The sequence below is a fragment of the Malurus melanocephalus genome, unplaced genomic scaffold (genome assembly GCF_030028575.1).
Source record: "Malurus melanocephalus ecotype Western Australia unplaced genomic scaffold, MMel_1.1 scaffold_170, whole genome shotgun sequence".
In the NCBI taxonomy this organism is placed as follows: Eukaryota; Metazoa; Chordata; class Aves; order Passeriformes; family Maluridae; genus Malurus; species Malurus melanocephalus.
Genome location: NW_026623402.1, coordinates 305,539 through 318,381, shown reverse-complemented (window position 1 = coordinate 318,381; position 12,843 = coordinate 305,539). Strand labels below are relative to the sequence as shown.

Sequence of the window (12,843 nt, the reverse complement as noted above, 5' to 3'; positions counted from 1 at the left end):
CTTTGACATTTTGAAGGGGTAAATTCATGTACAGTACCTTCTCCAGGTAAATTGGGAGGTTTTGGGATGTGTTCTTAGGGATCACTGAGCATCCTGAGCATCTGCCCTGACAGTGGTGTGAGCAAGAGAGCGACTTACAAATGTCTGATGTTCTCTGAAATACAAACTTTCACTCCATATCTGCATTTTCCTGGTGGGGTAAGGAGGAGTGGCCACGTTGGTCCCCAGCCTTTCATTCTAGAAGACAGMCCTTTTCCAGGTAGTTTCCCATCTGCTTTAAGATTCTTCATTTTATCTCACGTGTTCCCACTGTAAATGATTATTTGCYATAGATAGGTGTGGAACATTGCCTCTTTCCAGTATTTCCAGAAACACAGTTAAAAGTTAATTTTGAGCAGCCTTTTGGGTAAACATTATTTTGCATTTTACAGCAATTGGCATTTATTCTTGATAACCATTTGTTTTAGTATCCACCCAAGGACATTGTACAGAAGTAAAATCTGGCCCATGGGCCTGTAATTGTTTAGTACTCCACTTCCTTTTCTACATTTATTTCAAGAAAATACGTAAGTGACTGCTTTATTGAAAATCCTGGTTATTATCTGTTCTTAATTGTTTTGAGATGGAAATGAAGCAATTCCCCAGTGCAGCCACAAGAACATGCTTTGCTCCCACTGTGCCCCTCTGATTTGTTGTCCTCACTAATTCCCATTAGATACCTTGTCATTATCCTCTTTCTGCATCTCACACTTGCTGAAAAGTGGGGAAAATATTTGGATATTACCTGTATAGAATGCAATGCTCACCTCATTCTCCCTGTATGCTGAACCTACTCCTTTCCCCACCACTTTTCTTTATATGCCTATGGCTCATTTGGAGGGAAAGAACCAACTTTTCTCTGTAATGCTTCACATTAACCAGTCCAGCCACTTCCAGCTGTATGAAAGATCTGCAGAAATGCAGAGGGATGATTTAAACTCCCGTGACAGCCACACAATAAGGATCACTGGGAAAAAATCCCAATTTCTTTAAGGGCTGAGTCAAGGATTCACAACCTCAAACTTGGTTTGTATCATGGTATGAGCTCTGCTCCTCCATAGTTAAAAGTGATTTTGTTCATTATGTCTGACTGGGGAAGGGAAACTGGGACATGTGGCCTTGATAATAGGGAGGCAAAATCAAAGTGCTGCTATAAGAGAATTTCACAGTGAGGGACACAGGTATGACCAGCATCATTCTGAAAGTGCTGCAGTGCTTTGCTCCYAGTGCTGTTTGTACATTAAGTGCCTTTGTAATGTTATTTTCAGATGAAGACTTTCCCGTCAAGGACGTGGCAACCTCTAGAATGAAGTGGTGTAGTGAACAAGAACACACTCTGCAGGAGTCCTGGAACTCCTTGGTGAAATTTAATTACTCCCACCGTGGCCGCATCTCCAACATGGATTTTCAAGGGGATATCTTTGATGAGTTTCTGCATCAACAAAAAATCAACCGTCCYGGAGAGCATCAGAGAAAAGAGGGATCACAAGCACTGCCAAAGAGGCAKGAAGAAGAAAATTCTGTGGAGATACAGGATGGAAGCGATTTTAAAATCCCTGTTTTACCTTGTGGGCAGCACTTGGTGATAGACATCCGCACCACGTGGGGAGACAGACATTACGTTGGTCTGAATGGCATTGAAGTGTTCAGCTCCAAGGGAGAGCCTGTGCACATTGCAAAAATAACAGCTGAACCCCCTGATATAAATATTCTACCAGCTTATGGCAACGATCCCAGGGTAGTAACCAACCTGATCGATGGGGTGAATCGCACCCAGGATGACATGCACCTCTGGCTGGCACCCTTCACCCCTGGGAAACCTCACTTTGTCTTCCTGGACTTTGTGAGTTCCTGTCAGGTAGCCATGATTAGGATTTGGAATTACAATAAATCCCGCATCCACTCCTTCCGAGGTGTGAAAGACATCATCATGCTGTTGGATGAGCAGTGCATCTTTARAGGAGAGATTGCCAAAGCCTCGGGAACCTTGTCTGGAGGTAGGCTRGCATTTCTTATTTTCCCTGTGGAAGCAGCAGCACAATACAAGCAAAATACATTTAGCTTGTTTGTTATCACTTTCCACTTCAAAGCAAGCTGGCTCTGTGGCTGGGATTTCATTTAAAAACATAATGCAAAGCCCATTAATGCATTCTTCACTGATACTGGGGATTTTAGCAGCATTCAGAGCTAATCTCCATTTTTAACTATGTCTTAGCAACAAGTCTGTGTTTCTATCACATCAGATATGCACTAGAAATTTCAAAGTTGCAGCTTTTTTTCTTGTTTTCAYGTACGTAGTCTTTTGGAAAAGGTGRCTGGGAAGCTTTTTTCCCATTTTCTTTTCTCTGGATTTGAAATCTGACTGAATTCTCTAGGTTTTTCTGTGCAATGTAGGTTTGAGAGTGAAACACTCATTATAGCAGTAGTCAGTATCAATTTGCCATTCATTATCTTTAAACACTGCTGCAAAATTAAGTGCAAAGGAGGCCCATAAATAAGTTTTATCTTTCCATGTATTCTTTTTGCATTATTTCTCCATTTAATTCTGTGTGTTGCCTCCAGCTCCAGAACACTTTGGGGATACCATACTGTTCACTACTGACGATGATATCCTTGAAGCCATTTACTGCTAYGATGAGACCTATGATGGAGAAATGGGAGATTCCAGCTGCCTGAGATACGAGGAAGAGCTGAAGAGACCAACAACTGCTGACAGGGAGGGAGATGAGAGACCTTTTACACAGGCAGGGCTGAGAACAGAGGGTCAACAGGTAGGGGGCTGTGTGTTCAGAACTCTCTGTAAATGTCTCTGAAAAGGGAAGGAATAGACACATTTCTAGGCTGGACTCAAACTGCAGGAGAATTTACACAATACTACTATTTTGAAGGCTTTTTTTTCACCTGTTCAATAATTCATGTTATTTTTTTTTAAGCCCTAGAGGTCTTCAAATTCTGGAGTCCCTGAATAATTATTAAACATATAAGGAAATATGTTATAATCTATACTAGATTTGTTTCTTTTTTACCTACTTGGACAGAGACCAGAGGGAGTTCTTTTTGATTTGGGTTCTCCTGAAGGTTTCTGCACTGTCACTGATTTTTCCCATACAGTTACTCATATCATGAGTAGCTGTGCTTCCTCTCACTCCAAACCAAAGATTTTCCCATATTTTCCATATAGCTGGTATCTTCCTCCACAAATTAAATATTAATTAAATGGGAGGATTCTSTTTCTCTCAGCCCTTTCTTTATTTTTCCTCTCTTTTCTTTGACTAGCATCATCACAGGTTTGTGTGCATTTTGCAGCGTAAAAATATCTCCTTTCTATTCCACGCAGAAGGTATTTCATTCCTTGGAGGAAGGCTGTGCTTTCAAGCACTGAGGTCTTGCCTTTGGCCATTCCAGCCCAACAGCCCAGTGTCTGAGCAAAGATCCTGCAAAATTGTTTTGAAATGGTTGTGGGGCAGTTTTTGATCTATTTTTCTTAAAATTTTCTATAAAAAWTCTGTATTTTCTCAGAATCTTCAAGAACCCCCAGTGTGGCATCAGTGAGGTTSTGTTTTTCTAGGTTCACACTCCACTCGTGAGTCTGTCAGGAGATCCAAAGCTGAATCAATCCAAATTCCAGCTGCCCCAGCCAAAGTGCTCCCAGGGATCTATGGTTCATAATGAGCCTTGTGTGGCTGCCAAACCTTCCCTGTCTTATCCTCTTTCTTATCCTCTTTTTCTTGTGGCTCACAAGACAAAAGGAAATCCAATGACCTTGGAATTTGAGCTCACTGTTAAAATCAAAAGTCAGTGTCTCTAACCATGGACTTCTCCAGGAATTTTGGTCCCATCTTCGCTTGCAGTATCAGTTCAGAGCCTTGTGCAGTGCAGGATTTCATGAACACAAATCGAAGTTCACCTTTCTTTTCCTGATCACGTGTTTATTGTTGCATTCCCCAGGACCTCTCCCTGGCAGAAGCCTGGCCCTGGGCTGCCTGGTCCTTGCTCAGACACAGGCTCTGCYTTTCATTTTGCTGTTTGGCTCTGGTGCCCTTCCCACCCCTGCTCTGCCTCTGAAATTGCTGCATCAGCAGTGGAATAACAAAAGCTGTTGTGACWGAGCCATTGATCTCCTTGTCATTGTGTATTTGCTGGTACCATCAGGATTCCTGTGAGGGGGATGTTTATGCTTCCAGAATGATACAGATCTGCTGGACAATTTGTCTTCCCCATCCTAAGGTTGTCAGACCAGTATTGACCAGTTTGGACAGTCCCTGCTGTTGATCATTCACCTTTATTCCCTGTTGCACATTCAGTAGATGAAATGGTGTTTTACCAAAAGCTCTTGCAGAAGTGTCTCCCTTTCCTGTCAGGATGATCCATGGCCATCTGTCTGTCCATGAATTCAGTAATCCTGAACGTGCTGACTTTTATGGCAGATCAGACCTGGAACTGCTGCACTGGATTCAATCCTGTGCCCAGTAGTGGGTGCTTAGGGAGAAGGAAAAAACAGCACAAACACAGAGTGGTGTTTCACTGAAACACTCATCCAGCTCTCAGAAATGTGTCTCACAAGGACGTTTTCACTTAACCTTTGTGTTTCAATCATATCAGAGAGGTACTAGAAATTTCAAAGTTGCAGTTATTTGCTTGTTTTCACGTATGTGTCTTTTGGAAAAGGTGATTGGGGAGCTTTTTTCCCATTTTCTTTTCTCTGAATTTGAAATCGGACCAAATTCTCTAGGCTAGACTGAATTCTCTCTCTCTGAATTCTCTAGATTTGTGTTTAATATCCTGCCATAAGTTTTTATTGCATTAATTCATCCASCAGGTTTTGAACCCCTGTGCACATATACAATTTACAGTTCTCTGTTTCCCAGCTGAACCTGCACAGCACAAATAACTCCTCCTGTTTGTTGCTGGGTTCATTTAATGCCCTCTAAGTTTTGTATTGGGAGAAACAAAACAATTATTCCCCACTCCCTTCTTCAAGCCCCTGTGTTTGTCTTCTAAATCCCTCTTTTCCAGAATGATTGGTGCTGCTTTAGTTWTTCCTTGCAGGGAAGGTRCTGATCAGTACAGTCARGTGTAGGACCATGGWAATACTTCCTATGTTTTATTGCTTTGCCAATATTTCCTGGACTATGGTGGTGTTTTGTTTTAGCCATAAGAATCTAAGAGCACAGGTAGGACAATGCCCACTAGCACAAGTAGTTAAAATAGTAGGAAATTGGTCTAAAATATCTGAAAAAGAGATGATGGAGCACCAGTGGAATGAAGGGGTTATGGGCTACAAGGGAGGGCATTATTTAACAGTCTATAAACCCAGTAACCTTTATTGTGTCCATGGGTTTAAATTATCAGTAAAGTTGCAAATTTTAATTCCCAGGCTGGTCTTTTAGAATTGTTCTGGGGAAGAGGCATCAGACATCAGGGTTGCTGCTTAGTGAGAGAGGTAACCCCAATGGAAGGGGTTTATTTCAGTGCCCACTTCCTATTCAGCCTCACCTGAATTACCTTAATTCCCACAGGGACATTTGCTGCCATGAGAAGGATGTTGCAGTCTGGGAACACATGAGATCCTGGGGATCAGTGGTTAAGCTGCAGGGATCTAATGGAGCAGTAGGAGAGAAGTGTTGCCCAGTCTTTGTTTATTTATTTTAGGCACAGTGTAGATCCACTTGATGTATTGTGGATGACAGGAAGTTTATTTCTAATGATGAATTAAAGAGAAGGAGTCTGGACTTCTAATTTCCTGTTTGGCCTTTTGACTACTAATGAGGATTGAGCTGATGTTTTTATAGAGCTGCTTATAAAAATGCCAAGATCTCATTCTAATCTGCTATTATTTATTTTGGAGTCCAATGCTGGTGTATGTGAAGTTAGAATTGTTTTCCCCATGTGGTGCATTTTTCCATTTGCCCACAGTGAACAGAATTAGCCATTTTATCACACTTTCTCAGTGAAGTGAACACTCTCTGCAATGCTTTGCCATTTTTGTCTTTACTACCCTGATTGCCCCAGTGTGATCAGCAGATTTTGTCATCTGTTTCTTTGCTTTTCTGAATAGCATAGGCAATTTTTAATTAGCATTGCCAGAGCACAAGCACAAGCTTTTGGGCAAGTTTGCTTGTTTGTTCTGCCTCTTAATTCTTGAGAAGAAATCGTGGTGGCACTCTCTGGTCTTGACTTCCTTCCAGACTTCTTGTCTCTGCAACAGATTTGCAACATACTGCAAATCCAGCATATTATGGTTTGCTGATGGCAGCCTGCAGGGAAATAAGTGTGATTTGAGAATTCCAGCCTCTTTGAGGCAGCTCACACTATGGAGTCTCCCATTTTATATTTCTAGATGCATGAAGCATCTAGACCCCAATAATCTTAACTTTTAAAGGATCTACCTGACCTTCTACATTTTTGGGTCACATTTTCCATTAGTCACAGCACAGCCCAGGTGGGGAGGGCAGATTGATAAACAAAAAGAAACAGACACAAAAATCACACTTTGTGAACAATCAATGTAAATTTAATTTTATACCTGTTGACTTCCTTTTTAGGTTCAAGAGCCAGACTCTGTTTCTGAATGTATGCCAAAGGAAACAGGAATATTTACTGGCAAATGTAAGTTATTCCATTTGTTTTTTGCTTAACCACCCTTCCCCCAATCATGTTATCAAGGAGSATCTGATTTGTCAGAGCTGCACAGAACTTTGTGACAGATGCCAGGTCTAGAATAAAGAGCAGTAATTGAATATTTAAGGCAGAAGCTTTGTTTGCTATGGCATTTACAACATTATATTGCAACAGTTGGCTTTTAATCTCAGAAAAACAACATTAGCCATTTGCCTAGTCCCTGAATGGGATTTCTAATAGCTGTGTCCCTTACCCAGTAATTCTCTMCCAATCCTTTGTGTTTATGTAGACTGACTGAATTTTTCAGATTGGATTGACAATAGAAACCCATCAGTAAAGCTAGATCAGAGTGTTACATCCCTGCTTAAAGTACCTGATTTATTATCCTGTACAAAACCAGCTCCCTGTGGGCCTTTCAGCTGTTGTCCACATAATTTCTGCATGGCCCAAAAGCTTCAGGAACAGCTCCTGGTCCTTTGACAAGAATTTCCARCAGGGTTTTAGGAAATCTTTTTCACCCTGAGAGCGATCCAGCTCTGGATTGAGAGGGTTTGGAATGTGCCAGGATAAACTTCCACTGCATTAACTCCTGAGAGCTGATCTTGGAGCTGGATTGGGCACCTCCAGAGGTCCCTTCCCCTGTGACATCCTCAGACTCCATGAAGGAACACGAAACTATGGGATGGGGAACACTAAATCTGTGGGGGTGGCTGYTTCACTCCAGCTTTGCACTGGAGAACAGACTGGGATTTCTCCTGAATAGTCTGGGATTTCTCCTGAACAGACTGGGAGMTCTCCTGAGAGCTCCTGCAGGCTTGAGCAGGTTTGGGTTTAGCAGAGGGTTTGGGGATTGTGTCTCCTGCCAGTGTAGCCACAGCTCCCCACTTGTCAGCTGACAGAACTATTTATTTCCTCATGTCTCTGCAAGTGCTAATGAGCTCTTACACCCAAGTGAATTTATGGGTGTATCAAGAACTTCTCTGGSTTTTTAGGGGTAATTGGGCTGCCTGGCTTAATAAGTTGAATGCTTGTTTGTTTTGCAAACATCATGCTTGCTGGTGCTTCTTTAGATACCACCCAAACTGGTTATTTGTGGCTTTTTGTAGAGTGTGAAATGAAAGATATTTTTAATTGACAGGGATGGATTTTTATGGAAGCTGATCATATTGGAATGTTACTTTTTATATCTGTATATGCTATTTCTATTTTTTCAGTAAGGTGGAACTAAAGATACACATTCAGSCTTTTGTCTGTCCAGCTTTTCTTTCCTGTTTATTTTCTGAAGATGCAGCCTGATCAACATTGCTGCTTTTCACTGATGCTATCCCATGAAAATCCTTCCAGTGTGCCCACTTCTGATGTGAAGAAAATAACTTAAAAACATTACTAAACCAATTTTTTCTTTGCTTTAACTGCGAGTGGGTGTTCTCTAAAAATGTAAGCTTTCTCAGTGGCTGGATTTATATAAATCCATGCAGTCACTTAGCTGCTAAAAGATGATGGATAGACTTCAGACTAATGGGTCTTCTCTGCGTCTGCATAATCACAAAATCTGTCATGTAACTGCTTAAATGTGTCACTGGCTGCCTGTCAGCCTGCAGTCCCAGTAATGAGACACTTGGGAACGTGCTTGATCAGCACTTGTGTAATTTCAGGTGAACAAGGTGTTGGTGGCACATTAAAGGGCTCTGACACAGATTAAAGGAAACTGCTGTTGCATGGAGGGGGGCACATTGACCAGGAAATATCCAATTCCTGCATATAAAGTTGTTTTATCTATACAAAATCTATTATATCTATACATGCATGTTCATATAGGCTCCTTACTTCAAATTAATAAGTATATAGAGACATTAAATGTATATTCTTTTATATAGGCCTGCAGCTGAACTTCACCATGACCTGGGGAGACTCTCATTACCTGGGACTGACAGGASTTGAAGTGATAGGGAAGGATGGCCAAGCATTAAAAATAAATGCAGAACAGATTTCTGCTTCACCCCAAGACTTAAATGATCTCCCTGAGTACACAGGAGACTCCAGAACGTTAGAAAAGTGAGTAACCAAAGGCTTGSATATATTTTTCATCAGATTTTCCATAAAGTGACAGATTTCTATAAGWTTCTGTTATGTTAACACATGTTAATGTGGACATGATTTTCATCCCATCACTGCTCATTCTTGGAATTCACAAGCTGTCCAGGAACAGCTTGTTGTAGAAACATGAATGAGATGTTTCCAAAAGATGGTGTTTGAGTTGGGAGATGAGAACATGCCTGCTTGGTATTTCTGCCAAGGACTTTCCAGGAAGAAATGTGGGTGTTCTGGAGCATCTGTCTGTGCATATTGAGTGATATTTATGCAGGATTTCTGGATAACTTCAAGGAAAATTTTCAAGTTAGCGAAGACTGAGGATGTGTTGGGGAATTGCACAAAGAGGTGCCATTCTTTTGGCAATTTTGCAGTTGTTTTTTTTTTTTTCTTTTTTTTTGCAATTCTAATGAAGTTTTATTCATTGACAAGTGTATTTCCTCAAATTAGCTTGTGCATCCTAAATGGCAGCAGTATGGAAATTATAGGCTGTAGATCTGGAGAGGACTTGGCATTTGGGTGTTATTGAAGCTGCATCCTGTTGTTTCTGAGTCATCTCTCCAGTTTAAAGGGTATTTTTGGTTGGAATCCTGTCTGCTGGCATGTTTATGGGCTGTACCCTGGTTTATGAATTAGGATTTGTCTTTTCAAAGTCTCTGCAGTGTCTTCCTTGGAATGCTGTGTTTATMTGCATGCACACCAATCTGTAATTCCTGCTGATCTGAATAATGCAGCCATCAAGCTTTACTTGTGTGCAATTCCTTGTTCTTTCTGCCATCTTGTCTGAAAATCTCTTCTGTAGGCACTGAGATCTAAGAGATCTCCCCATGACATCCCCTGGGATGAAAAGATTCTGGTGGGGGAATCTCTCCAGGGCCCCCCTGATGGACCCAGATGCAAAKAATTCCTTTACCTTTTCTTTTTCTTCTCCTCTCTGAATGTTCCTAGTGATATGTTGATCCTACAGAATTTCTGGCAAGCTTTCTGCCCCTGATGGATTTGAGGGATTTTATTTATTGTATCTTTTGCTTGCTAGCCTTCAGACTCTTTTTTTTTGGCCTGTGCATACGCATTTAACCTTCCAGAGTTTATGAGTCTATCAATTTAGGGCTTTTTTGATCATGAATTTTGCTGAAAGATAGCTCATAATAACTTTGTTTATCCTGCTGCTGAGCCTRGCTGGCTTTGAGTTTTCAAATCCTCCTTCTTTCTAACATCTTTCTTAGGAAGTGGGTTATATTTTTAATTTTATCTCTGCATTTTTGATTATTTTGCTGAAGAACTTTTCTGGAAAAAAGAAATAGAGGCTTTTTGGGCTTTGGATATTCCTGCAAGCAGGTTGAATTTGAGTACACTACAGTGCTCTCAACCGTGGCATTTGGAATAGGTGTACTATTCAAGACCAAATCACGAATTATGTCTTCTCTCATGGACTCCCTAATCAGTTCCTCTGTGAAAGACCCATTATTCAAATCTTTTTCTTGAAGGAATTGCCAAGTCTGGCACTCATTCTTCCATTAAAATTTAAATAAATAGTAAGTATAAACTTACTTTTTTTTTGGCAGCACACCAAAGTAATTACAGTGGAAAATTAATTCATATTCTCCTTTACTCCATCTTTGTATGCCATAGTTTGTGGTAGAATAATGTCAGGAAATACCAGATTTAACTTTATCCAGTCAGCCTGAAGCCTGTGCTGTTGGGAAATGCCATTGTCCCCCTGCTTGGAAGTCTTTTACAATAGTGGGGATGTGCCTAATTGTGCCCATGAAGGATGTGAGCAGAGCCTGGTGCTGCTCAGGGTTATCCAGCTGCCATCCAGCTCCTCCTTGGAGCAGCAGAGTTGTGTTGGCATAGAAACACCCTGCAGGGTGCCAGCGATGCAGGGCTGGGCACAGAACTGTAATAATTCATAAATTATATTGTGTCTGAGCTGAGTTTTGCCTTCAGACACTTTGCTACAAAGRCAGTTGAGCTTTGCTCTGCCTGTCCCTATTCCCACAGGGAAAACAGAAGGATTTTGCTGTTTTTCCTCAAGCAGACCCAACTAGAGAAAATACTGATTTTTCTCCCYCTGTTGTCCTTAGTTCAATGCTTGCATGCTATTTTTGATGTTTACTGTGCTTTTTAATTGCAGGCACAAGGGCACAAGAAGCCCTGGAAGCTGGAAGTGGCATCTAAAATCAAATGAACCCYAGCAAAGTCCCTGCTTTTCATGAGAGAAGGCAGCTTTTCCCTTTGTGCACTAATGGACTTTTCTCTTTGCAGGTTAATAGATGGCACTAATATCACAGTGGAGGATGACCATATGTGGCTCATTCCCTTCTCTTTTGGAGAAGATCATCTGCTCACAATCCATTTTGATAAAATGGAAAGCGTTGCAGGGCTTCGCTTTTGGAACTACAATAAATCTCCAGAGGATACCTACAGAGGGGTAAGTAAAAGAAAAGGAGCACTGCCAGCAAAAATATACAGCAGTGCATTGGGAAATTGGTGCTGTGATGAATGAATATAGCTGCCTTAATGGAACACCATAAATCTTTCTGGATTGTCTGAGTCTGAATTTTGTGGCAGGTATAATGCATTCCTGTCTTCACAAACAGCAGATATTAAAAAAAAAAAAATAAAAAAGGCAGAGATGGTTTAAAGAAATCTTCACAGCTGATTTTTCTAAGAGACACATACAGTAGCACATATTATTTTCAGGATATATGATTCTGGAGTGGTATCCTCTCAATATCTTGTATTTACAGCTACCATATGATTCTGTATTTCCTGGAAGACAGGGAATGATATGAGGGAAACTTTGCCAAAGAAATGCTGTTTAGTTGAGGTTCAGAAGGCCACTCACTCAATATTGTCTKTTCCAGGAAGAGTCTTTTGAAATTGTAACATTTAGGGAAAATTGTCCCCTTTGAGCAGTTTATAATTTAGCTACAATTGTAGAACATAACTCCTCTCTTATTTTTGCACATTGCCTGGTTTATATTTTTTTAATACTGAATTACTGGAATTGACAATTGACACCTGTTGGAGATCATTTTATACCTTCTCACTCTGAGTTTGGCTCCTTTCCCTGCTCTACTTACACTTRTAGTGATAATGAACCAGAGGTTGCTGTTCATATTGCACAGAAAGTTTAGGAATCCACTTGTTCCAGCTTTTCTGCCCCAAAATGCAACTGTTGCATTCTTGATGTCAAAATTCAGTCAATAAATAAGAATAAAAATGTTGGCATGTGTTAAAACTGGAGAGAGACAGGACAAAAAGGATCAGCCAAGTTCTGGAAAAAATTCTGGAACTGAAATTGGAGGTCTGGATCCTCCATGGGATYGGGCAAGGGAATGGCAAAGTTGCCCAACTGTGTCTTTGTGTCAATTTACCTTCCAAAAATTGCTGTAATATGAACACTGCCTGGCATCTTTCAGTATCAGCATGGGGCYTGGTGGTGCCAAAGACTTCCAGAGGGCCAGAGCATAAGATCTYCCAATTAAACCACAGCTGATGAGGAGATTTTAACATATGGCCCCTGATTCTTGTGCTCCATTGCATTGGCCCAACAGGTTTGGCACACGGGAGGGTTCTGGAACATTTTGAGCATTACCATCTTAAAATATCCCCTGAATAAATGAGAGCTTTTAGTGACATTTGTGTCCTGATTTCAGCTGGGATAGAGTTAATTTTCTTCCCAGGTGCTCGTATAGTGCTGTGTTTTGCATTTAGGGTGAGAATAATGTTGATAACTTACTGATGTTCTAATTGTTGCTGAGCAGTGCTTCCTAAAGTCTCTAAAATCTAATGTGGAATTTGCTCTTTGGAGGCCAAACCAAGGAAAAAGGAAGAAATGTATATTTTCAGCAGTTTACTTGGCTAGGTAGGAAAAAGCAGTGAGTCTGATACAGGTGTCCACCTGCAGGAATACTCAAAGTSCCACAAGAGTTAGTGAAAAGGAGGAGCCCATTCCTGCAGTAGAAGGGTAAAATAAATTATTCAGAAAACAAAAGCTGCAAGGTCTGCTGGGCCACAGGAAAGGGSGTTTAGGCTGTAAACCCAGGGCATCCTGACATGTGTCATGAAGTATTGCTGCTCCTT

At 41.0% G+C, this 12,843-nt stretch overlaps 1 protein-coding gene across 2 annotated transcripts in view; it reads left to right on the top strand.

Moving 5' to 3' along the window:
* Window positions 1-12,843, top strand: part of KATNIP (katanin interacting protein) — a 57,804-nt gene that overhangs the window by 30,618 nt on the left and 14,343 nt on the right. For both annotated transcript variants that reach the window (XM_057372351.1, XM_057372350.1), the window contains exons 14-18: window positions 1,308-2,036; window positions 2,602-2,810; window positions 6,585-6,648; window positions 8,538-8,715; window positions 11,020-11,185. In XM_057372351.1, coding sequence (XP_057228334.1) covers window positions 1,308-2,036; window positions 2,602-2,810; window positions 6,585-6,648; window positions 8,538-8,715; window positions 11,020-11,185 — 1,346 coding nt within the window. The remainder of the gene's footprint in view (window positions 1-1,307; window positions 2,037-2,601; window positions 2,811-6,584; window positions 6,649-8,537; window positions 8,716-11,019; window positions 11,186-12,843) is intronic.